Here is a 26,280-nt window from a genome sequence, read left to right on the forward strand (position 1 = left end):
TGCAATGTGGTTGTATTGTAAAGCATGCAGAAGATGACTCTACTGTCTCTAATTTTCTGTACTTGCCACTGTGTTTGAACTTGTAGTATGAAGAGACAAATACAGTAACAACTGTATTTATTAGACTTTCATTAAATAGATTTTTTTTTCTGTGAAATACATGCAGCTGCAGCTGCTGCATGGTGAAGGTCATTCCGAGATTCATTTGGAAAATGTAAGAGATGAAAAAAATCATGGACTGAGAAGAGTTGCTGGGCTCTAGTCTCTAAGGAGCTTGTGATTTCCATGTAAAAAGCTTTGGCTTTTTCTTGCTATTTTATCTCAGACACATTATTTCTTCTACTATGTGTTTGCTGGTATTTTATTACTGTAGGGAAATAAATTTTAGGTCAACTATTGAGTGATGACTATGTAAACCCATAAGATATTAACAAATATTATGAAATGAAGAGTGAAATGTTAGATTGTTTATGACAAGTTTATTGCTTTCTGATTATAGCTTCATTGAAATATAATTCCACTGGCTTCTCCAGCATTGCTCTTAAATTAGGCTATCAGGAAAACCTGCAGTACATTTATTCTTATGTATCTTTGTCGAAGTTGTGCAATGTAAAATTATTACAAGTTATTAATATACATTGGTTTGATGTAAAAAAAAAAAGAAAGTTTATGCCTTAATATTTTTTATCAGTTTCTTATTTGCTATCATTATCTATTCACACTGGTAAAATTTCTTAAATGGATTGACTTGGCACTTCTGTAGTGCCTTTCAGCTCTGAAATGCTGTGTGAAGATTTATTTTTGCACAGAGCAGCCCAGTGAGGAAGGTAGAGTAAGTATTATTATCCCTATTTTACAGATGGGGAAGCTGAGGCACAGAGATTAAGTGACTTTTCCAAGGCCACACAGCAAGTCAGTAGCAGATCCAGGATTAGCGCTCGGGGACTTCCTGGATCCCTCTTCCATGCTTTAAGCAGTAGACCACAGTGTTCACTGGACTCAGCAAGCAACTCATTGCAATAATGGACAGTTCCAAGGACTTGCACATGGTCAGTGTGTCCACACATTTGTTTGCAGACTGCTGCAGTATGTCTATATGGTTTTACTACTCCAGTCCTTGCAGATTTGTGCCCTGTGTAAACTTCTGTACTTTCATCACCTTCAAATGGGTAAAAGGAAGAAGTGGTAGAATTCTGACATAAATGTGGCATGGCAAGGAAGAGCATTTAATTTTCATGCCTTATTCAGAACCTGCTGAAACCTGATGGGCCAAACGGCAGTGGGTTTATGGCTTTGAGGATGTTAATGTGGAGTTTGGTTGGTGTGAATTCTGTCTTCCATGACTGTATAATGGTTAGGCTAGCCTGTACTTTCACTTTCAAACTCTCATTTATTGCAGCACTTAAAAATAATAAGTTCATCATTTTCCTGAAATTCTAATAAAAAGCAGAGCTTTACTAATTGAAATTAAGTTTTCAGTCTCTATTCATCCAGGGGAAAGTGGAGTGGGATCTGTTTTTACTTGTATTGCAATAGTCCTCACCGCCCAACGAGTTTAAGCACTAAACTACAAGTGAACCTTTGTTTCACCTCTCCCCTCCTCCAAAGGGGCAGTACAGGAATCACAGAGATTAGTTCTAGAGTAAATGCAGTATAGCTCTTGTAGGGGTAAATGCGAGGTGGCTTTCATGCTGCTCCCTGGGAAGTCAGCACGTTCAGTGCGAGGCCTGTTTAATTGGACTTTGCTCAGAGTTTGACAAATGAATTGCTAACAACACTCCCAATTAAGCTGTTTTTCCCTGTAATATTAATGGAATAAACCCACTTCTGAGAATGAGGCAAGGCTGAGACTTGCTGTGACATTACAGGAAGAGGAGGCAGAGAAGTAAAATACTGCCAGAAGCTGAAAATTGAACACATGGGAAAGGAGAAGTCAAAGTGTATGAGCATATTTTGATAAATATTAATGAATTAATTTGTATTTAATTTACTTAGATAATCTGTAAAGGCTTTAAACTGTCCAGCAATTTAGTATTTTCCCCACTGTAAATTTTCCCTAACATTGCTTTGTTTCTAATGTGAATGTCTTATTCTAGAATAGCATTATTTATGATATGGCTCTAATACTTGGCCTTTGACATCCTGCTTAATCACTTACCCAGGGCATGGCATTGTTAAGTCTAACCGCTTTAAAATTGATTCATTTTAGTAAAATGATCAAATAGTTTGTGCAAAGTTAAACTTTCCTGGGACATCTTAATGGGTTATTAGCTAATTCTAAATTATTAAAAAACAAAACAGTTTTAATAGAAGCCCATTTCTTATTGTCATATTTTAGTTATGTGCTATTATCTGTGGGAAAGCTCTAATAAAGACATTTTAATGCTTGGTCTTTCTTTCTTTAACAGCCCAGATGCTTGGTGCTGACACATTTGTAGGATTTTTCTATGTAAGATAGCTACAGCGTGACAGCTATTTTTAAAAAAGAAAGGAGGCTGAAACAAAAACTCACATCCAGCTATATAAGTGAATCCTTTAGCCTGAGGCATCTGATCTTTAAAGAGAGAGGTGGTGAAAAACTTTAATTTTTTATTATATTCCATTGCATTCTATATATAGATGTATATTTATCATCTAACAGTGGTATTTAAATCCCCTTGCTTCAGACTTGCATTAAGATACCAGTTTTACATACCGAAATCAAGTGGTTCTAGTTCTAATATCACTGACTAAACCCCCTCTACTAATGACAAGTAAATATATTAATTGATACTCTTGTATAGCTCATCATTTTTCATAATTGAATGGAACTGCTCATGCAATATAGACTGTATTTAGCAGCTGGATTTTTTCACAAGTGATGTCAAACTTGTAGTGAACTCATTTTAGCACAGCATCTAGTGTCTTGTTGCTGAACTCCCAAAAGATTTCAGGGAAATGAGTTGGTTTTCTTTTCTTCATGTCAGAAATTACAAAATCACTAATTGCTGTACCTTACCTAGCCTGAGTACAATGCACTAATTGATCACATACTACATTTACAGTTCAGTAGAGAGCACAGTTACAATGCATATGTGACTACAGGGTAAAATTAAACATGAAGTACATATTCCTGAGGAAGAATAGCTTTTCTGTTTTCTGCTATTAGTGTATGCTGCCTCGCTTTATACTAAATTCAGCTTGGTGTTTGTGAAGAAAAGCAAAGGCTTTACAATTCACCAGTAAGTGAAGCCAATTGTTTTCATGGTGTTGGTTTTATTTCTTACCATATTGTCACTAAGTATTATTGTCTAGCTTTGCCAAAGTATAAGTAATTAATAATTAGGGAATTCTGCATGTAGCTCAAGATCCTGGTCTAAAGACAAAACTACATGTGCACCCCCTTTCTTAATGTGCATGAGAATAAAGCTGCTTTGATCAGACATTTCTTCTCTCATCTCCTTTTGTCCTATTGGCTCGTGTTTTTCTTGGTTTCCAGTAACCAGTGTTTACTCATCATCTTGCAGGTTTTACCAGAGGAAGTTTTACATGTCAAAGTTAGCTGTAATCATACCTCAGTAAAAACTGATGCATAAGAAATAGATTTAACAAGTAAAATTTAATTCATAAACCCCTTTTTGTTCCTGAGTCAGAAAAGTTAATAATGAAATACCAAAAATATCTTTGTTTTCTAGTACTGTACATTCTTGCCAATAGTTCCCAAATGAAAAGTAGCTTATCTGTCCTTTTTTCTGTTTTGTAGAGAAATGATGAAGAGGCTGTTGTGGATAGAGGTGGAACTCGCTCCATTCTCAAGACACATTTTGAAAAGGAAGATCTAGAAGGTGAGGGATGATTTTTCTGTGCTTTATATTGTCACTTCTGAAAGTACTGAAATGTAATTCCAATGTGTAAACTTATTGACTTGAGCAGGGATGCAAAGAGACAAGAGAGTAGAATCTCATCATTTATTTTAAAAAGAAATACTGTTTTCTTCTCACAGTGGTGTCCAGAAACAGATGATGGTGGAAGGAGTTTACTTTGGTCAAGTCCTGTGAATATGCATGTGTGACTTTAGATAAGTCTTTCAGGCTTTCCAATATGCAAATGCAAGCAGGACTGCTGATTTAGTACTCATAAAGGCTTCTACATTTGCATTACAATCCTCATGTAGTTTCCTAGCCACATCTTCAGCTGAATAAAAGCATTTCTGGAGTGTCAGAGATTGGATACATATTTGCTGATATTCACTGCAGAAACCACCTAATTTGACCATGTACAAGAAAGTGAGAAATTGTGAGAATGGTTTAGATACTGCTCTAATGAGTCAGTTGCATTTCTGTTTGTTTAGTGTATCCCAAACTTTGGTTACTACAGTACTTAAACTCTTGTATTGAGTTGTATGAGCCCCCAAGTCATAGTTATGATGAAAATGAGTTTCTGTTTCACATATGATATTCCTTTCCTGAGGCTGGAACTGGCTGATTTTGTTAGCTTCTTGTAGAGGGGACATGGAGGTTCCTGTCTTTGTCACACAGATCCACTTGAACTAGCCCAAAAGAAATACTAAGATCAACATGCTCCATCTGAAAATTTCCCTGCTTCAGGTCTAAAGCGAGGTAGCTCCAACTGTGCAGGAACTTGAGCTTTCTAAATGCCTTGATTACTTCATCATTTTTTTTTCTTTTTTTTCCCTGTCTGTATGAACTTTGTGTTCTCTAATACACGTTGGCCATACTGATGATTTAATTGAAATATGAATGGTACACAGCAACTCTCTGTTACTATTTCCTCCAGCAATGCCTCCCTCAGAAAGCAGAGGTAGCTGCACTTGAGAGGGGCCTGGCAGTGTCTGTGTGAGGTTGTCTCTCACAGAAGGATGTTAGATGCTGTGCAGTGGGGCATGTATGAGGTAGATAGCTCTCTACTCAGTCTAGGGGAAGTCTGGGTGTGTGTAAGGATAGATCTCAGGTAGGATGCTTCAATTTAGAGTTGTGGTGTCTCCAGGGGTAAGAGTACCAGTGACGGTTTTGGGCTTAGGCACAAAACCTCCTGTTTTGAATCTCACATCAAATGTGTGGTCATCAGTCCCTTGATTGCATCCTTGATCAAAGAGAAACCATTGTATCTGGTGTCCTTAGGGAACACCCAATAAAAGAGTGGGAGCTCCCTGTCTCCCTTTCTCAATGGCACGGACTCAAAGAGCTTTTGTGGGGTGAGTCTACCCACAAAAATATCCTTTTGCTGAGTCATACTGTATATGATGGTAAGGTGGCATTTTGAAAATGGACAGCTTTCTGGGGAATGACATCTTTAAGCTCAGTCACATGAACAGACCGAAGCATTAAGGTTGCCAGAGTTACTGCGATGTTCCACATGTGACTACATGGAACATAATTGAAGAACTGTTTTTCATTATTTTTTTCCCTACCATCCTATGTATGTAGAGTTGCTCCTGTGAAATATCAGTGAAAATATTATTTCAAAGAACTGCTCTTAGGGTGTTATCAATAGAAACTGGAACATGGCAGTGATAGTCCCACAATCATTCCATCAATTTAAATTGAATTAAATTTCAAATGTTGAAAAATTCTGCAGTTAGAAAATAAATCTGCTTTTATTAAAAATAAAGTCTTATTGTTCCATGATGTTCTAAGAAAACAATTTTTCAGTGTAGAATCAATCCTTCATAATGCAGTTAGCTTTCTCAGAAAAATTTCATGCTCACTCTAAGTTCAGATCAGGTTGTCTTTAAATACATAATCACTACCTTCAAAAATACCAAGTGACATAATAATTTTTGAAGAGATTGCAGATTTTAATATCCAGTTGCTGTTAATAGCATGTCCATTTATTTTGCAGTACATGTAGGCACTTCTCCCCCTGGAAACAGTGAATGTGACTCACAAATGTCTGTCTTACTCACTGTACATTGTGTTGGGTTCTGCTGAAAAATGTACCTTTTTTCTAATGACATAACAGCTATGAAATGTGAAATTAAATAATCAGGGGCTAATTGCATACCTTAGAAAAATAATATTATCAGACTATTAATATGTATTATGTAATTAGCTTTTTGACAGGCATTTAATTGGGTTTATGTTTTAAAAATGTAAATAGCTGGTTACTGAATATTCTAGGGAAGACTAGATTTGCCAGGGCATGAGTTTCAATGGCACCATGTCAGCACCATTTGAAAAACTGCAATTCATATGAAGAACTACAGGTTTAAATCTGAACATCTGAACAGTATTCAACTTCGTATTAAATCTTACCATTATAAGTATTTCGTCTTCTTTTTTTCTCAAATTTTATATTCTCGATATTTGAACTTCAGAAATACTGATTTAAATGTGTACTAAAATTTCCATTTAAAATCTCAAAGCCTAGCAAATATTTGGACTTGCATATTTTAGGCAGTCGTTGTGCAAGTATACTGCAAGTACATTTCTTGTTGAAAGCAAGAAGATATGATGATTAATCCTGCCTCAAAGAAGAGACACGAGAATAGATTTTTGCCTGTCTCTCTAAATCAGTATTTTTTCCCCCTGAGCAGTATAGTAAAAGTTTGGGAACATATGACAGGAACTGCAGAGGGAACAGAAGAGATGTGGTGCTGATCTTAGTGCCAGTACTTGCAGTAAGTACTTCAAACTGTATCATTTTACTTAAGTTTGGTAGTGCTTCAGAGGTGAATTGTCTGCAGAGCTTTGGCATTCAGATTTTCAGCATGAATTATTTTTCCACGTAATTAATTTTTTTGTGAGTTGTAAAGTCAGGATCAGTCACTGATATTGAATAGGTCATTGGTCTGACTGTTGCACTAATAGAAGGACTGAAAGGCATTTATAAAAGCAAAAAATATTATATTCCCTGCTTATAATCACCTGTTTTGCATGTTTTCTTTCACTGTGTGTCCAGACAAAAATCCTACTGAAATAAATATGCTCTCATTTTTATCAGTGGTGGAATTCCTAAAAGAGAATTTGGCACTGATTCTGAGTGCTCAAGTATTTAATTGCAAAAGGACAGGTTGTACATGTACCTGCCTGGGCAGCTGGGCAAGTTTCCATGGATAGATGTGCACATCCACAGTTGCCCTCAGCTTATTCCGTGGAGTTGTGTCTGGCTATCTGCCATTGCTTCAATGCACAGTCAGTAAGAACAGCTTTATGATCTGATGGATACACCTACTGTTTATCTCATAGATCAAAAATACTTGGATTGCTCTGTGCTGGAGATCTCAGATTTTCTGAGGTCAGTGCTGAGACTTTTGGACTATGTAGATATGCAAGGGGATTGACATTAAATACACTCTAACCAAGGTCTTATCCTTATGCCCACCATGTTACCGAGAGGGAAAGTGACCTTTCCATGGCCATCCTCAGCTGCAGGATTTTTCTGAGAGTGTTTCAGAGCTACTGGGGGTGTTACTGCTTTGAGAAGCAGCTTCAACAGGGAGATGAATGGAGATCAGATTGTTAGGTGAAGGTTCAAGAATGAATTAGGGATGAATTCTGTCTCTGTCGGAGAAAATTGCAAAACGATCCTTGATTCAGAGAAGTCAAGATTTTGCTTTAGCTTTTTATGTTTCATTCATTTAATCTGCCTAAGTGGTGTGGGGAAATTTGCCTCAGGGGAAATCAAGTTTGCCATGTTTCATATCTCTGAGGACACTGTACAGTATATGCATCGCAGTACATCAGAATATGTCTCCCGACACTTTTGACAAAATTCAGATTATGTGGATTGCTTACTGAAAATCACAAAAACCCTTCAAGTTTAATTAGAATAAAAATATCACTAGTACAACACAGATTGATGCAGAAGCTGAGGCTTTAAACTTGATAAACCAAAAGTTAATTTTAAATTTTGTAGAGATATTTTGCAATTAACAATGTGCATGAAGGATAATTTTGATAGTAGATGCTGAACAAAAAAGGTGACATTCCAGAGTATTTAATTATTCTCTTTTAAAAATAGTTATTTTAGTTATATTTTTCCTTTTTAGATTTGTTCTAGCTTGTGACAATAATTTAAATTTTTTTAAATTAAATTTTGATTATATACTGTTGGGGTTAATGTATGAAAAACCTCATTGCGATTAAATGATAATCTCCATATGTTATTGCTTAGTAGAAATTTGAGTGGCTAAAGTATTTTAAGTAGCCTTTTATTCTCAGAGACTGGACCTTTTTAGCAGAAATAACATCATAGCACACCTGTCTGCCACTGACATTATTTACCTGAAAATTAATAGGACCTAGCAGGTCATAGGACTGAAACAATATAAATTTTAATAACCTGGCCTTGATTCACCTGTGCCTCAATGTAGAAGCAAGTCAGACACTGGCTCTGCTTGGTGAGACAGGAGCATCAAGCAAGATTTCCCTTCCCTTTGGCTCCCAGGATGCTACAGCCTACTCCAAATAATTTGTTACCATGTCAGTACAGATCCCCTGCTCCAAGCTTCCTGGCCTGTGCTTCCCTTGGGTGCCCTGCTCATCCTGACATTCGCTCTGACCTCACTCGTGCTCCTTGCAGCAATGTTTGCTGCACTTAGATGGGAACAATAAAAGCTGTGGAAGCAGAGTCAGAGAATGATTCAGCTTAGTCTGTACCTGAAAGGTGGCTCTCTCATTTTGTTGCCTACCAGGTATCACATACTCAAGCTTATTCTATTAGTGATTCCTAAGGCACTTGTTTCCGTAGTGACTCTCATCTAGTTTTGTTTTCTTTTTCCCATTTAATTCAATATTCCTTGAGATCTCACTTTTCTCCTTTTGTCTTGGCAGTCACCTGGTTTGATCCCTTTGCTCCTGTTGTCCCTCCTCAGCAGTTTCTGTGTTAGTGGAAAGGTGGTTCACCTTGAAGATCCATGAGTAACTCTGAAGGATATGTTCACAGAATCTCTTTGAAATTATGAATAATGAAATAATGGAAAGTGCCACAGTGTTTGTTGGACAGTGCAATCTTTAGCTGATGATAAGGTTTGGTTGTGAATTTGGTTTGAATTTGCTCGGAGCTTCACAGACAGGAAACTTTTCAGTATTTGTAGGGACTAATAATTTCAAATACTTCACTTTGTGAAATCCCAGATGAAATTAATATAAACCAATTTGCCATTATTGGTGAAAGCTGATAAATTTCAGCATCAGAAGACAGAAACATTCCTTTTTTAACACACAGTTGTACTAGTACTGAGGTTGATTTTTTATTTTTTTTTAATTTTTTATAGCTTGTTGCTAATTTAGAAATATAGGTCAAATTCTTCTCTCCAATAACCACAGCTTCACTCTCCATCAGTGAAAAAGTGGTATATCAGAGCAGGCCCTTTAATATTCTGTGTCTGCCGGCTTTTTTCCTTTTGTCTGGCAAGGTCCTGATCGTGTAATAGAACCATACATACAATACTTCTGGATTCCTCTGGAGTAATGTAGGAAATTTGAAATATAAGCACTGGTGAAAAAATACTTTTTAGCCCACCTACAATCTGGAAAAATCTTTTGTTAAAATGCAAGATATTTTTGTGAGGGCAGTGAATGACTGAGGCTCTTTAAAAGGTCAACTTTAATGATTTCAATGAGATGCTCTTATCCTCCATATTCAGTGTGTCCTTAATGTTATCTTGGGTCAGGGATATTGTTTTTATCTTTTTTTTTCTGTATAATTTATGTTATAATCTACCCTAGAATATAAATTACACGTATAATCTAAAAAATATTTTGATGGTTTTCTTGTCAGTTCCTCCAAATTATGGCACAGCAAAAAAGCAAAAAATGGGCTTTGGGCAGACCATAACCACATAAACTGTTGATTTAGGAAGAACTACTTTTGTCCTTTCTGCTTTTTCTCCAGCTCTGCCTCCCTGCTGCACTACAATAACGAATCATGAGTCATGTACTCTCTACTCCTACACAATTCACCATAATAATTTTCTTTCCTGTAAGGAGGAAGGCAATTTTTTTTAACCCTGCATGGACTGATGTTTTCTGTGATGGTTTCTGTCTACCTCACTGTTCATTTTTGAGAGAATGAAAAATTTAATTTGGTTCATATACTCTAGCTGTCAATGCATACAAGAGGCTTCAAGGCACTGAGCATTTTCCAGGGGAGGGAGAAGCCCCCGTGGTCCTGCTGAGGTCAGCAGTCAGCTGAGACTTGGCTTGAACTACTGCCGGAGGATTTTCTCTCAAGGCATCTTGCCTTTGCAATGTGTTTCCTCAGGAGGTCACAGAAGCCTGCCTTTACTCTTTCTGGAGGTGTTTCAAGACCCATCTGTTCCCTTATCTGCCCCTTCCCTCCATGCCTATGATCAGGGATTTGAAAGCCTTGGTGTCAGCAGGTGCCTCAGGCAGATTCAGATAATCCCAGGTGGAAGGCAGCACAAGCACATGTACCCTGAGCATCTGGTGCTCATGGATGATTAGATCCAGGACATTTTTTTACCCAATTGCCACTGACTTGGCTGGTTCACTGAGAAACTCTAAAGTACCTATTTGAGTTCCACATTCCCAGTGTAACATGGAGACCTGAAAGAATTTCCATGCTGAGAGAGGCTCTTCTCCATGGTTTATGCTGTGTTTAATTTAAGTTACAATTTTAAAAGTCAGAATTAGCTTAGATATCAGTGAGTCATAGTATTTATCTGGTCTTCCTGAGTTTTTCTATTAACCTTACATTGGCATCAGTAGTATTTTATCGTAGAAGATTGTGACTTTGTTCTTGCAAAAACACACTCTGAATTCAAATGTTGATTTATTCCAGATGTGCTGCTAGGAAGGTGAAACATGAACATAAGCATTAGTACCTCCACTATTAGGATTTAGGAGAAAATAATTTTTAAAAACAGACCCACTGAGAAAATGCAGTAAAATGCAAAGATTATTTACCATGTGAAAGCTTATAAAGAAATGCAATGTGCTGAATTTATCTGCTCTGCAATGACCTTTATACAAAACTACACATCCACTGGTAAACTGTATAAAGATTGTTTTTAATAAAAGACTATTCTGAATCAAATTGCACATAGCTGGGGAACAAAACCTAGAATACAAAATTAGTTCATGTTTATTTATTTATAGTATAAGAAGCTTGTGGTTTACTTTCAAAACATTAAAATACTCCTTGAGTTAAAGAATTTAAGGATTGAAGAAATAATACCCCTTGTTAGAAAACATTCTTTTTAATTTTTACAAGATTACGTTAAATCCAAATTATATTATAAAATATTTAAAAGGAGTCCTGTTAATTATAATTAATTTTGAGACAGATGAAAGTGCATATAAGCATGTGGAAAAACTAGGATCTTCCCTAAACTTTTGAAGAAAAAAAGGTATTGTGGTGTGTCTTCTGTTTGTGGAAGTATGAATTCATTGCTCTAGAAAAGACAGATATGAAACATACATTATTAATATGAATACGTTTGGCAGAGACATTTCTAAGAATAAAATCTAAGTAGAAATGTTGTTTTGGGTTGCTGTGTTTCAAAGGAGAAATTATTCCTTACACTTTAAATTTATTTTAAGAACCCAAATTAATAATCCAAAAAAACAGGCTCAGAATAGCAATTTTCTTTTGCATATCCCTTGAGAATGACAGAAGTAACATCTAAAAATGATTTTCAGAACCTGTCATTCTGGGTCTTTAAAGCCAGAAGCTTATCCTAGCTACCTATCTTATGCATTAAATAAATGGAAAGAAAAAGAAATGTAGTGGGATTTCTAAAGCTCTGAAAACACACAACCCATTATAACTGATGGTCCTTGATGACTTAACTTAGGTACTTCTGGAAATCCCATTACAATTATTTGAGTGATGTGACATCAAATGGAGATGGAGAGAAAGGATTTGTAAATGTTTCCCTTAATTTATTGGAATTAAGATATTTTTAATGGAATGCTAAGAGCACAGATTTTTTTGCCCCAGTGCCTCCCATTCTTTGAAAAACAATTTTAACACAGACACAAAAACAAATTTAACAATTTTCATTTGGTAGGGAGAGCAATCTCTTATGCTCACCTCTTAAACCACATGCCAGTTCTGGATGAGAATGGTTGTTAGGTTGTACCTGATGTCAATGGTTTGCACCCTGATGTAATCTTCAGTTGTTACAACTTCCCATACTTCCCGTATTTCACATACTTATTGTCTTTGTAGCCTTGCCAAGAATGAGAAATTATGATCTAATTGAGCTAAGGGCTGTGAAAATGTATGGCAGAGAAGAATTATTTTACAATATTTGAGCAATATTAAGTCATTTTTAGTTGACATCCTGATGAAGTAAATAATAAAAGACACAAAAAAGTTCTTAAAGATAAATGAAAGAAATGCCCGTATCAGTTATTATCTATAAGGGTATCCTTGATAGTGGATATCCTGGTTGATCCTGACTTCTCTATTAGAGATGCCCTTTCTTTTTAGAAATTTTAGTCAGCTTTTCCTAATATCTGCCCTGGTCTGTCCGTGATTGACCTTCTAGTCTTGGCAAATTTAGAGTGCTCTCTGGAAACTCTTGTTTTATAATGCCTTGGACAATTTGTACAGGAAAACGTACATTACATTCTGGGCTCTGGTTCATAATACCTACCATGGAAAGGTTACTTGAAGTAAGGTAATACAGTAATTGGATTTCTTTTGTATTTCCTCTTTCTTTTTTTGCTGCTTCTCTCATTCATTGTCATTTTGTCAGAAATTTAGAATTCATTACTCTTTTGTTCCCAGATGGTCTCTTTTTTGCTCCACAGTTCTGATCTTTTAATAAACCAGAACTACTTAACTCTCAGATTTTTTGCTTTTTGCTCTATGACTTTTCAGTAGGAAGCTATTTCTATTCCCCTGTCAGTTTCTTTTCTTCGCATTTGTCAGAACCTGGTTACAAGGACCTACCTTCCTCTGTGTGTTTATTGAGATTATGCCTAGGTAGGACTCTGCTGGTCTCAGGAGGTTCACACCTACTGAGTGTAGAGTAAAATACACGTTGCTTTTTCCTGATGTCTATTTCAGTTTTCAGGTTCCTATTTTTTTTTCAGTGTGAACTGATTGTGTCTGTATAAGGAAAATTGCTGTGACATTCAGACACACACACACATGAATGTTCTGGCACTGTATCCCAGTGTACTGAATAAAGAACAGTCTGGACTCAAGTACTGGTTTCAGCCCTGGAAATTAATTGAAATGTGAGTCTCAATCAGCATTTCCTGATGCAGGTACAATCTGATCATTGGCGTAGGAGAAAACTAGGTTAAGCATGCCAACTTCTATCACAAATCAGCAGGAATGTACCAAATTACTAAATTAAAAAAGCAATCTATTTGCACCTCTGGAAATTACTAAAGTCTTAGGAAGGGTAAGCCATTCCTTTCAAAATGTTGTTTTGCTTTTTCTTCTATCTGAGGAGGGGGATAAGGAAATGTAAAAGTACTGCATTATTCATGTACTTCACTATCTTTTTAATGAATTTTTCTTTGTGCCATGCACTACTGACTGCAATTCATTTGAAATACACAAAAGGCAGCACTTTAAACCATTTATTGGGTTAAATGTAATAAGCCAGAAGAGAGACATATTTAATAGTTAAATAAATAAATAAATAAATATTTTTCAACTCGTGGACTTTGTTTTAGGAAAAGCTCCTGACTCTGCAAGACAAGTCTCTCAAAAATTGGTGTCTCTGCTTTTTAGTCTCCTCTACATGGATCAAGGTTAAGGAAGTAACTAGTGTGGTGTCTAGTCTTTTCTCCAGCTTTTTTGGCTCTGCCTGTGCAGAGAATCCCTGTCAATGTTGAATTTCTTTTATATTTTGTGACACATGCTGCCTTGCTGTGTTTTCTGTCTCCATGGGATTAGAGATCACGTGCTACCTTAGCTTAGTGTTCTTGACCTTTTTCAGATGATTGACACTGCTGAATGATTACAGCAAAGCAGCAATTATCCATGAGCTGTGTTATGTTCATTTCAAGGAGAAAATAATGTTATTTGAGATGAGTAATCTGGACTATGTCTTTCTGCTGAGTAAATGTAGGAGACCTGCCTGTAGTGAGTCATGTTTCCTTTCCCATTTGTTCTGGTTAGCGGTTCTTTCTGCACATTTCTGCTGTGCTCTCCCCCTTCTAAATGCTTTACTGTGCTCTGATCCTGTTAGCCCACATAGCAAGAAAGCTAAATATTGTGGGCTTGATCAGCAGCATAAAATTCATCAGGCTTGAAGGCAGCAGGCATGCAAGACATACCTTCTTATGTATTTAAAAAAAGAAGAAAGAAGAAATGAAAGCACCCTAAGATACCAGCGATGTATTTATGATGTGAGCATGTAAAGTTGTATAGGGATTTTTTTGCTATTGCTTACAAAGTGTTTTATTGGGCTTTTTTCTTTGTTTTTTATTCAGTAAATTTCCCACAAGAATTCTGTCAAGGTTTGGCTCATAAATAGGAATGAATTTGGTAAAGTTCTTGTACACATAAAGCAAACAGCAACTTTACCAAATGTTCAATCCAAAGAGATCCATGTGTCTCTTCATATTACTGTTTTGGAAGACATTTAACAGAACACCTGTCTGGCTTTAATGAAAATTCACATACAAAGATGCAAATTTTTTTGAAGAAAAAAAAATAAATCTGGCACTGCATCATAAGGACTTCAGTACTGGGATTTCTTCCTGTATCAAGGGGTTGTGTATCTGTGATGCTTAATCATCATTCTTCAAATCAATACTGTTATGACTATTAACATTAGAATAATCAATATTATATAACTTCAAAATTATAATAAGAATTATACCATTAATCCTATTAAGTTTACTTACATTGTTGTTGTGTTGCCATAGCTCCTTTCTCAAAGGTACCTTTTTTTACCTGTAGGCCATCGAACATTGTTCATTGGGGTTCACGTGCCACTGGGTGGAAGAAAAAGTCACCGACGCCATCGGCACCGCGGGCATAAACACAGGAAGAGAGACAGAGAGCGAGATTCAGGATTAGAAGATGGGAGAGAATCTCCTCCTTTTGGTAAGACAAATTTCATTTTTGGATATGTCTTCAATAAACATCAGCATAATTACGCATACTCTGTCCTGTTACCACTTGGACATGATTAGCAGCAGGGTTTTGGAGAATCCACCAGAGCTTCTGCTGGTGATTCATTTCCATGAAGAAATCCACTGACAGGCAGCAGCCAGTGGCAGTCTGTAGATGAGAAGGCTCAGTAGCTTCTAGCTCTGAAGGAGCACTGTGGGAGACTGTTCCTAAGTGCTCTCACAGACTGCAGCCACCACTGAGGGGGGAAGTTCTTTACGGCACCTGCTGCCTCAGGGTAGGCTCTGGAGTATTTGCCCCTAAAATGTAGCATAGAAGAGTTGTGGTCCTTTACATTTGGTTTTATAGTAATGTTGATGTTACTGAAGCTGCAGTGCTTTATCAGATTCAAACTGTGACCTAGGTTGTGTTTACCTTTTTCCTAATATGACACTGTAAATGTGCCATTGTAACATGAATCTGCTAACTGTGGACTTGAGGAAAAAGCAGGGAAACAGTAAACAGGAAAAGTTTGATATGAGATTCCAAAAGTTCTCAAAATTTTAAGTTAGAAAGCATTACAGAGAAGAGAAGGTAGTCATTAATAAATTAGTTAAGCTTTGTCTCCACACACCAAAGTTTTGTGCTGTTCAAAAATAAAAAGTGCATGCTATGAAATGTCCAAGGCTATGGAGTTTAAAATATAATGAAAGTGTGTGTAGAAAACAATTTGCTAGTGTGTTTTAAAATCATTAGAGAAATGTGCCAGTGTAATTTCAGGTTACAGAATAGTAATTATAAGACTTTCTTTTAATCAGAAGTTTGTGTTATGTATGTGGAAAGCTTTTGAGCAAGTGTACTGTAAGTGGTGATGATTAGAGCTTGAAATTCTCAAATCTTGTGCAATGGTTTATTATACTGAGAGTAAAACAAAGTCAAGACTTTTTCAAACTTAGCAGATACAAGTTATGTTTTGAAGACTGAACAGTGAAGAAAAAATTGGCTGTGGTGGTTCTGTCTGGAATGGATTTCAAATGTACAAAGACCCAATACAATATTGAAACCAGTTTCTTGGAAAAAAACAAAGTTCATAAATTATTAAAACAGTTTTCAAAAAGAATATGCATATATACATATAAAGTCAGATTAAAAAGAAACAATTGAAAGTTACATTAGCCAAGAAGTGAGATATCTTGAACTATGAAACAGTGTCTTCTGTTGAGTCATCTGGTTTTATTTAAGTGCCAGTATGTGACACATTTTGGCTGAGAACTTCACTCCGTTCTTTCAACTTCTGGAGACCTAGGCTTGTGTCCTTCTTAATGTCAAAAGTTAAAAAAAAACCAAAACTAACTGTCTGAATCTGTTCTTAATATTCTTTGACATTTGTGCATACAATAAAATACAATGTTCAACATAATTCTGTTAGCTAAATCAGCCTATGTTCAAAGGATCTCTGAGGGTGAAATAGCAGTAATATGAAAAAAAGATAGTTTTGAAGCGCATTTGTAACTTGACATTCACTGCACTCGTCCTCTGGTGTACCTCAAGAAATGACTACAGAGCTGCAGTTTTTTAACTCACATTTTCAGTTTTAAATGTATTATAGCTACCAGTTAAAGGGTGTGTGTAAGTGGTGCCACTTGACAGACAAGTTACAGGTCAGAAACATGGAAATCTTTTCTGGATTCAGACTGCTGAAGATATTCTTCGAAGTGCTTGGTTGATAGCAATTCAAATAATCCAAAAATAGAACCACAAATCTGGAAATATCCAGTCTTTTCACCCTGAATAATTATCTGAATAGTAAATTTTGAGGGTTTTTCCCTTTGTCTATCTGACTCCTGGAAGTTTGGCCAGTGAACTAGATTTTGAGCTTCGACATCTGTCCATCCAGGCAGAAATGCGGCGTTCTACAGACAAGAGTGAAAGGGATTTGCATAATGAAGGCAAATCTTAAAATGCTACAGTGATGGTGATATTAAGCACATATAGGGCAGGCAGAAAAAATAATAGATGAATTAATAGTAGTCTATATCCACCTCCTTCTTTTACTATGGTTTTTCCGTACAGGAGTTTCAGACAGCTTGTTGTGCTGCCTGTGGAGAAGCTTTGCCTTTAGAGAGATACAGGCATAGTTTATCTATGCTTTATTTGCACAGAGGGAGCAACAGATACTTCCCACACTAAATCTGAACCTACTAAGCCTCAATAAGCTTTTTAGCTCTTCTTCCCCATGAGTTAAAGTTTCCAACAGTAACCAGAATCAAAGGAAGCTCGAAGGAAGACAAATGCACTTCCTTTTTTTGATGTGTAACTCAATATGAGGCACTGCATTACCTGAGAGAGTAGATGCAAACTAGTCCCTTAATTTATGAATCATTCTGATTTAATTAAACAAGCAGAAATGCTTAGCTCCATCTTCCTATCGACAACTTTTAATGCATTTCTGCCAAACAGTAAAAAGCTGTATGCTTGGGAACTGTGAGGGAGGAGGGGAAAGAAAAAACATTTTGATGAGCAGGTGCAAGAAGAAAAGATGGAGAAAATAAGCACTGTGAGACCAACTGATAGAAAACAGTGCTTTGAAGTAAGTCAGAAACATACATAAGGATTTTTATGATACAAGAGAATAAATTAGCAGTGTTTTGAAGCAGTGAAGTATGAAAGGAGATATAAAAGCAAAAGATCCAACAACTGAATAATAGAGATTCTGGAACAAGTAAAGACCTGAAATATTCAGACATGAAGTGCTCCACACTGCTCAGTTAATCCAACATGGGACAAAGCATTATTTTTTTGTCATAATCTATAACTGTATAATTTACAACTTTTTCTGTGCAGATCTTGCTCTGCTATCACTGTTCCAGGGGGCTGTGCAGGTCACCTTGTGCTGTGGGGCTGTGTGGACCCCAATGAGGAGTGGTTCCACCAGGTTCCTGTCTAGTAAAAAACAATTTCTTTAAGTGCTTTCTGTGTATCAGCATGAGTAAAAAACCTCTAGTCAGTGTAATGACAACAGGGGAAGCTTCCTGGTAATCCCTTTGAAACGAGCCTGGGAAAGCTGTACAAGCTACTTTCTGGGAAGGTTTCTGTAGAGAATAAAATTTTTAGAACATTCTGATATCAGCTCATAAACTTTTTTTTTTTAATCTCCTACTGTCACTTTTCAAAAATAACCCAAATGTTCTCAGTGTACAGAATCAGAGATAACTCCAAATTAGGCAAATAATATGCAAAATATGTACTTAGTGGAATGAGAGTCCTGTTATTTAGGGGCACAGGTCCATCACTCAGGTTTGGGTTTTATTTTCCCTAAACCTGATTCTCCCTGTCTGTTGCCTCTTAATGAGATGAGGTTGTAAAAGATGTTTCCATTTTGCCATAATGATGTGCCTGTAAAATGCACAACTTGCAGATTAAAATGGTTTGCTCATTGGGAGGCTTTTTTGTGTAGTAAAAATTGTAAGCTAAGTGATTTCAATGGCCTAGGTTTTCACTGTCTTGTTGCTTAAGTTTCTTCTTTTTGGAGAGCAGGAGAAATTCAGTGAATTTATCCAGTCTAGTTAAAAGTGCAGTAGTACTATTTGTTTTACTGGAGAGGTTTACTGTTCTCAGCTGAAGTGCTGCTGTTGTAATTAAAGCCCCAATTTCATTTCAGCCTTAGGCTCCCCTTCTCCACAGTTTTCCTTGTGGGGTAAAGTATTGTGACTGCTTTGTGAATTAAATTAGGGAATTGATGCAAATTAAAACTAATTTGATAAAAAAAAAAAAAGCTGTTTCTAGCCTGGGGCATCTCCTTGGTGCTGCTTGTGAGGGCAATGGGTGCCAGCCCCTGTGAGCTGCAGGGCCACCAGGCTCCATCAGTGCCGTGGGTCGTGGTGGCACTGAAAGCCTGGTGAGGATTTCCCTTTGGCTGGTGGGGTTGCACTTGCTTGTGTGCATGTGGATTTTAGTGGCAGTTTTCTGTGGCTTTTTTGATGCCTGTTGTTTGCCTGTAACCAATGAAACAGCTTTTTGGTATTCATGAGTTAAAGATATTTAAGTAGCTGTTTTAAAATGGTGGAATAGGAAGACTTTGGCTCTGAACAGGGTGTCTTTAAGGACAGATTTTGTTGAGGGTTAAAGTGAACACAGCTGTGAGACTGGGGTTTGATTGCAGCCTCATGTGTGTCCTGCATGACTAGACACTACTGAATGCTGCGGAAGGTTTGGTTTGTTCTTTTAAGAAATCTGGATTTAGTAATCCCTAGTTTTAAAGAGGCTTAAATTTGTAATTCATGATATTGGATGTGGCAAAGCAAGCAGAGCAGCCCTGGAGGTGAGCCTGACACAGGAGAGCACACAGCTTGGGAAGGACTCCCTGAAGGTAATGCAGGAAAAAATGTGAATTGCAAAGCTGTTCTTGGTTAGTAGAACCAAGGCTTCTCTTGGTTGGTATAAGAACCTGAAGGAAGTAAATTGAAAAGACTCAACTGGATGTATTTGGTACCTAATCTCAAGTGCTGAAGGGATATTGGCAGGGTAAAGTTAATTATTTGTAAGGAATGTGGCTGTTAAAAGAATTCACCTATTCTTAACTATAGGCTTGTATGATGAAGGATGAACTTGGAAATTTGAATTTCTGGGCAGCTGTGGAACAGATTGCTGCAAATCTGGATTAAAATAATGTATCATAACTGCAGTTTTAAGAATATAGCAAAAAGAAGAGAGTTAAAGCTTGGGAATTGTCCATATTGTCAAATCCAAAATATATGATTCTTTGTCGTAGCCCTGGGTTGATGGAAATAATTCATGTCAAGAAAATGCTGGGATAGTTTCTTGAAGCAGATTGTACCTATAGGGATCAAGTGCCAGAGAATAACCAAAGGGTTACTTTCTCCCAACCCAACCTGTGATTTCTAAGGTCTGTGAAGAGATTTTCAGAAGTGTACTGTATGACTGTTTTCTATTTTATGTGAGCTTTAGTAATGCAAATTTAGTTTTAACTTTTACTAAGTTCTCTAATGAAAAAAAAATAAAAATTTGTGATCCTTACCTTTACTGATTGCTGAGGACAGGGTCCAATCTACAAAGGAATGAGGATAGGGGAGAGTCTGCATCCACCACTTCTGTGGTGAGTGCAAGCAGGAGGATGATGAATATTTGTCTGAAATGATGTGGATTACTCTGTCTGGTATAGTGGAACAGAATGGTGGGCTGAATTTACGTGAAGGGACTGAGAGCAATCCTCCATTGTAACCCCAGACCAAGTCTTGATTTTACCTTTTTCCCTTAGGCAAGAGGGAGCAGCCCTGACCCAGAGTTGTGGTTGCACTTGGGGATGTTTTAAATGGGGGAAATGCCAATTATGATTCCTTTCTATTTGTGTTTTGCCAGGTGGGATGGTGTTGTGGGACACTACTTGACCCTCAGCAGTGTTCCAGGGAGCAGCTCTTCATATTTCCCTCTGGGAATTAAGTTATTAAAAATTCTGGCCTTTAAATTTGCTGTTTTGGTATGTCTATGCCCACATCTTGCATTTGTTTTAGCGATGCTGTTGACTTTACAAGGTGTCATAATATAGATCAATATGTCAGGTTTCTGCAGGGTCATTCCCTTTCTGCAGCACTGAGTCCCACTTTGAATCTGTGTGTTCAGCAGTAGCTTAACCACCAAATCTTAATTTTTACCCTTTTATTAGACCAGTGGAATTAGCCAGATATTTAAGTGTGGAATACTCAGAATTTGCAAGCATGAAATGAATTTGAGATATTGGAGGTAGTTTGGATGCAAGTGCTGCACATATGAAATGAGCACAAGCCCAGGGATAAAACAGAGGGGAGCCACAGCAAACACAAAGCTGCTTCAATTTTCCTGACTGAGACTGCTCATCAGCCAAGTAGGAGTGCTTGTTGATGGTACCCCTGTCCCTGTTGTGTACCAGCCTTTTTACCCAGTTTTAGCTGGCTGTAGAGGATTTCCTGAACTGGTGGTGAACTAGTTACCTGGGAGACTCATCAGCTTCTTATTGTGAAACTTTAAATTCTTATTGCTTCTGATAACTCTGACTATAAATAATATATAAACTGTATTTATATAGTTGATATAAAACAACTACAGTGATAGAAATACTATTGTAACAGACTAGTCTCACTCATTTTTTTTAAGGTTAATCTAGATTGTTTTTATTACTTTTTAGAAACAGCAATAATAGTATGAAGGGTTTTTTTATGCTGGCTGTGCTACTTAAAGTAGGGGTAGACAAAAATAATATTCAAGCCAATTTCTGTTTGCCTAGAATACAGAAAACATTGTGTCCTAGTTTGCAAATATTATGCTTCTGCACTGGGGATTAAGTCATCACAGTTTGACAGTCAGCAATTGGAGTATTCTTCCATACTGATTTTGAATCACATATTACTAATTTTCTATATAACATATTAATGACATATTTGGTATTTATAACTCCTATGAATATGAGCCAAATCTATCTGGCGTTGCTCATGAAAAGTCCTGTTAATTCAGTTTTATAAATGGAACAAACATATCTGTTGTTTTAATTATAATTTTCCTATTGTTTACATCTTGTAGGGTCTTGTTCTTGAAATAAAATTATTGTACCATAAAGCAAATGATAACTTTTTTTTTCATCTTCCAGCTCATTGTCTGAAGATGGAGCTGTGACTTGCACGTTTCAAATACCAATAGAAATCACAGCAGTAAAGAAAGACAGAATCCAGCAGGTTTTTTTACTGCTCTGTTAAGAAAGAAGAAGTTAATTTAGTGCATATTTCGTCATTTCTTTAAATGTGGTGCTTAGGGGTGTGGTTTGGTGGTGGACTTGGCAGTGCTTGGTTAGCGGTTGGACCTGATGATGTTAGATGTCTTTTCAACCTAAAAGATTCTGATTCACTGTTGTCAGTCAAGTAGCTCGTTACACAGAAGACCCAGGAAGAGCAAATTACTGCAGTGAGGTGATTCCTTGTTACTACTCACCTGACTTCAAGATTTCTGATCCTCTGCTTTCCTTCCCACGCTGAAAGCATGTATTTGCATGAGGATCATAGCTGTCACAAAGCTGCAGCTCTGCTCTACAGCACTGCTCATTTATTACTTAACAGTAGCAGTTGCTGTAAATCAAGTTCTAGTGCTGATTTTATCAAGATTGCTTCTAGTGTTGGTTTTATCAAGAGTGCAGGATGTTCCTGGCAATGCTGCTTCTCAGATTCTAGCTAAGTCCAGCTCTCTAGCAAAGTAACTTGTTTTCCATGTTCTGTTTGTAGGAATATGCACTAATCCTTTTTAAGTTCATATCTCATTGAATTTTGTCCTGGAAATTAGTCCTAAGAAGTTGCATGCTTCTTAACTAGAATGTACTTTCTAGTCTCAGATTTAAAAAAAAAAAAGTAGAATGGTTTTAAGGAAAAAAGAGGACTAAATAGTGAGAGAGAAGAGAAAGCAAAGACAGGGTAAAGTTGAGGAGTTTCTTGCTGTTCTTCAGTGAGTCACCAAAAGTAATTCCTTTGTACTGTACCCCCTGCAGTTCCATCCTCTGGTGCTTTGTAGTACCCGAGTCCATATATTTCTTCCTTCTCTCCTGTACTTCTCCTTGGGTTTAATTTCCTTGCTTTGTGAAGGAGTAAAAAGGCTTTACTGTTCTGTATCTGTACACTATTTTTAAGCAAATAGACCTCAGGTGAAAACTGTCATGTATTGTGTTTCATTGCTATAGCAAATTTAGTGCTGCTATCAAAAAGGTATTTCTATTGCTGAATTTAATTTTCTGTGTCAGTGGCCCATTTAATTCATTTGGATCAGAGCTGTGTTTTCTCTTTAATTAGCATTCAATGGGTGCTATAATCTCATTTCTTTCCAAAATTCAAAGAGTTTGAGGACCCTGTGCAGTGATGCTCTTTGCTGTTAGATGGAATAGCTTGTCTTACAAATATGTTGTAGAATTGAACTTCATTTAGACAATGTTCAAGGAGTCACTGAGCTCTTCTGCTGGAATATCAGTTTTTCAGTTGACTGGCAGCCTGGCCTCTCTCAGCTCTCACAAAGGACTTTTGGTTCCTTTTGGAAATCTAAAATACATTAGCAGAAAAAGCAGCTATGTATTGCCAGGGAGACTACATTTCATCAGAGTCTGTTCATTTGAGATTTGCATTTAAATAAGCAAATTGGATATAGGATTTTTTTAATACAGCACTTGAGCTATGAACATTGAATATACATGTACCTTAAGATGGTCTGTGAATTCTATGAATTTTTTGAGTAAAAAAAATAATAGTATGTCTTTAAAAATATATTTAGCTGTCTGTGCTGAAAGATTATGAAGAAAATGAGTCAGTAACAGTATTGAAAGAGAAGACAGAGACAGCAAGAATAAAATGAGGAAGCTGGGACAGATTAAGAAGTGTATCTCAAGCAGCCCAGCCAAGTAGAAAGAGTTAACAAAGGGGCAAGGGTCAAGTCTGCAATTGTATATTCACATTAGGCAGGTTTCATTTGGTTTCTTTCTCCTACAGAAAAGATTTCACATTTAGTATTCTAGTTTTGTGATCTGAAATGGATCTGCAGATGTGGACTTATGAAGTCGCAAAGTGGTTTTTCCTAACAGTGGAGTAAAAGACTTTTATCAGCTTTATTCAGCTTTATCTTCGCTGCTGTGTGCCTTTTTTTTTGGGTTTTTTTGTTTGTTTTTTTTGTCTTTTTTTTGTTTTTGTCTGGGAGGTACCTTCCAGCTTCCAATAGACCCTGTTTCTATACATCAGGTTATATCTTGGAGGAGTTTTTCAAAAAGTGGACTTGACAACTACAGTAAATGAAGAGATCTCAATCTGAATGTGTTTGTGTGTAAATGAATGTTCTTACCGCAGAGCTGTAATTTTTTTTGTGCAGCAGTAAATGATACGCATGAAAACATCTGGATAATCTCATAAAATTTGTTCTCTCAGGGCAAAAATATTGGTGTCTTGGACTTGATATTTTTATTTTTCTCCAGATACCCCATCACAAAGGGTGCAGTTTATTCTTGGAACAGAAGATGATGATGAGGAACACATTCCTCATGATCTCTTTACTGAGCTTGATGAAATCTGTTGGCGTGAAGGAGAGGATGCAGAGTGGAGGGAGACAGCAAGGTGAGTGTTCTCGTAACTTAAAAATTATCTGTAGGTATTGGTTGCTGATGAATTGAGGTATGATTTCAAAGTTGTGGCAAGCTCAGGGAAAGATTTTGGATATAAATCTGAAATAAAACCATAATTTCAATGCTTATACTACTAGTATTACAACAGCATTCGTTGTTTCCCAGAGCCAAATGTTTTCATCTGGATTTATGAATATAGGTCAGATTGAATACCAATTGAAAAAAATGAATGTAAATATACAATATATGTGAACTAAAAATTATTGGGTAAATTCATATTTTATCTTCTAATTTAAAGAATCTTTCAAACTTCATATTTTGTTTGAAACCTGGGGAAACACTAAGGGTACCATTATAAAAAGGTTAAAGCAAGGAATGAGATTACTTTTGGAGCAATAGAACTTTTACATATTCTAAGTCTCTATGAACAGTTTATTTTCAGAATGAGTATTCAGTGTTGGATTATTTTATTTCTTCAAAATTAGTGGGAAAGATTTTAGATTGCATTTCTGATATGAAAAAAATATGCTGGTACAGAATTTTTCTTTTAATTGTATATTTTTTTACTTGAGCATTTAAATGGGAGATGATTTCCTTAGTTTCATTAAGAATTTTCATTTTACAGAAATCTTTGCTTTATTTGTCATCTTGAAACCTTAGTTCTTCCTCTCCCTGCCAGTTGTTGACAGTCTCCCTCAATGGTGCCCCAAAGTCTGTTTAATATATATTTGGTAGAATATAAATTGCAAAATTTCTGGAAGGATTTTGGCCAAATATATATGGGACTGTCTGACATGAACATGGCTGGTAGTCTAATTTTGCTGCAAATTTCTGATTTCCCAGAGGGCCAAAAAATTTTCTATGACCTTCCATTATCTGCTCATAGGCAGCATAGAGAGATGCTAAATATAGATTTTCATGTGTAGAAAATTCTCATATGGGGATTGTGCTGCAAAAGGAATGCAGTAGTGTTCCTAAATAATCTTATTAATATTCAGAGAGAGAATATCTAATCAAGGTAATAATCTGCAATGTTCTCATACTGATTAGGAATACATAGAACCTCTCTAGGAGGGATATGAACTTCTGTAGAAATTAAAAAGTAAAAATCATGGTGTGTTATGTTATTTTTAAACAGGGGAATAGCAACTTCTTTAGTTCAACTTAAGAAAAAAATCTCTTTGCAAATTATCAAAGAATTGTGTTTCTGAAAATTGTAACAATTTCTGTTAGCAAGTAGTTCTGATGAATATGGAATTCAAATGAAGTAGGTAAAATAAATTTCTGTTTCGGTTGATCCGTCTATATGTACAGCCTTCTCAATTGTTGTTTGTGAAATGAAGAGTTAAAAATGTTTAATAGAAACAAGATGAGATTGCTGAAAAAGGGCAGGAGAAAAACAGCCAAGAAAACTACATTTTGGAGCTCAGAAAATACAAGAGTGACACAATAGCTAATAGTAAAATTTTCTTTATTTAGCTTTAGCAGTAAGGTGAAAACAAGGGAAGAGTGTGGCTGCTGTGTGGAAAGAACTGGTCAAGATAAATGATCTTTTTAAATTTGGATCTCAAAATTTCAGACTGCATTTGACATGGGGTGACTGATTAGAAAAGGAGGAGATGGCAAGGAAATTACCAAATTCAAAACAACAATAAAATTCAAAGTGCTTTCCTGTGCAAATGAGAGGGTGAAGTAATTTCCTTGGAACCAGGAGGAAAGTGCTTAAGCTTAAATTTTAATGCACAGTTAGCAAAAGGAACTCATGTTCATAGTTTAGAAAGTAAATTGTTAGTAGTGACTAGAAAATGGATGGGTTAGGGAAAGTTAGAAAGTGCAGTGCATTTTCCCTGGATCAAAACCTTCTTCCAAAGAAACTGGGTCGCAAGGCACACAGGTTTCTCACTCCTGCTTTGTTCCTGACATGCTTGTGTTTGTTCTTTGGTTGGTTTTCAAATCGATGTGGGCAGGCACAAGCTCATGTGGAAATTTATACAAATTGAAAGATTACATTAAAACCATCGACTGTTGAGCAGGGTGTGAGTACATACTCCACCACTCTACTGCAGACATACCACACTACAAAATAGATAAAGTACAAGTCACCCACTTCCTATTGTGCAGAAAATGCAGTAACTGTGTCTGACATGAAGCATGTG

At 36.5% G+C, this 26,280-nt stretch overlaps 1 protein-coding gene across 2 annotated transcripts in view; it reads left to right on the forward strand.

The window, feature by feature from the left end:
• The window catches only part of SLC4A10 (solute carrier family 4 member 10), a 114,009-nt gene that overhangs the window by 19,445 nt on the left and 68,284 nt on the right, over nt 1–26,280 (forward strand). For both annotated transcript variants that reach the window (XM_058839766.1, XM_058839767.1), the window contains exons 2-4: nt 3,743–3,824; nt 14,839–14,985; nt 23,978–24,116. In XM_058839766.1, the coding sequence (XP_058695749.1) occupies nt 3,743–3,824; nt 14,839–14,985; nt 23,978–24,116 (368 nt within the window). The remainder of the gene's footprint in view (nt 1–3,742; nt 3,825–14,838; nt 14,986–23,977; nt 24,117–26,280) is intronic.

The sequence above is a fragment of the Poecile atricapillus genome, chromosome 5 (genome assembly GCF_030490865.1).
Source record: "Poecile atricapillus isolate bPoeAtr1 chromosome 5, bPoeAtr1.hap1, whole genome shotgun sequence".
Classification (NCBI taxonomy): Eukaryota; Metazoa; Chordata; class Aves; order Passeriformes; family Paridae; genus Poecile; species Poecile atricapillus.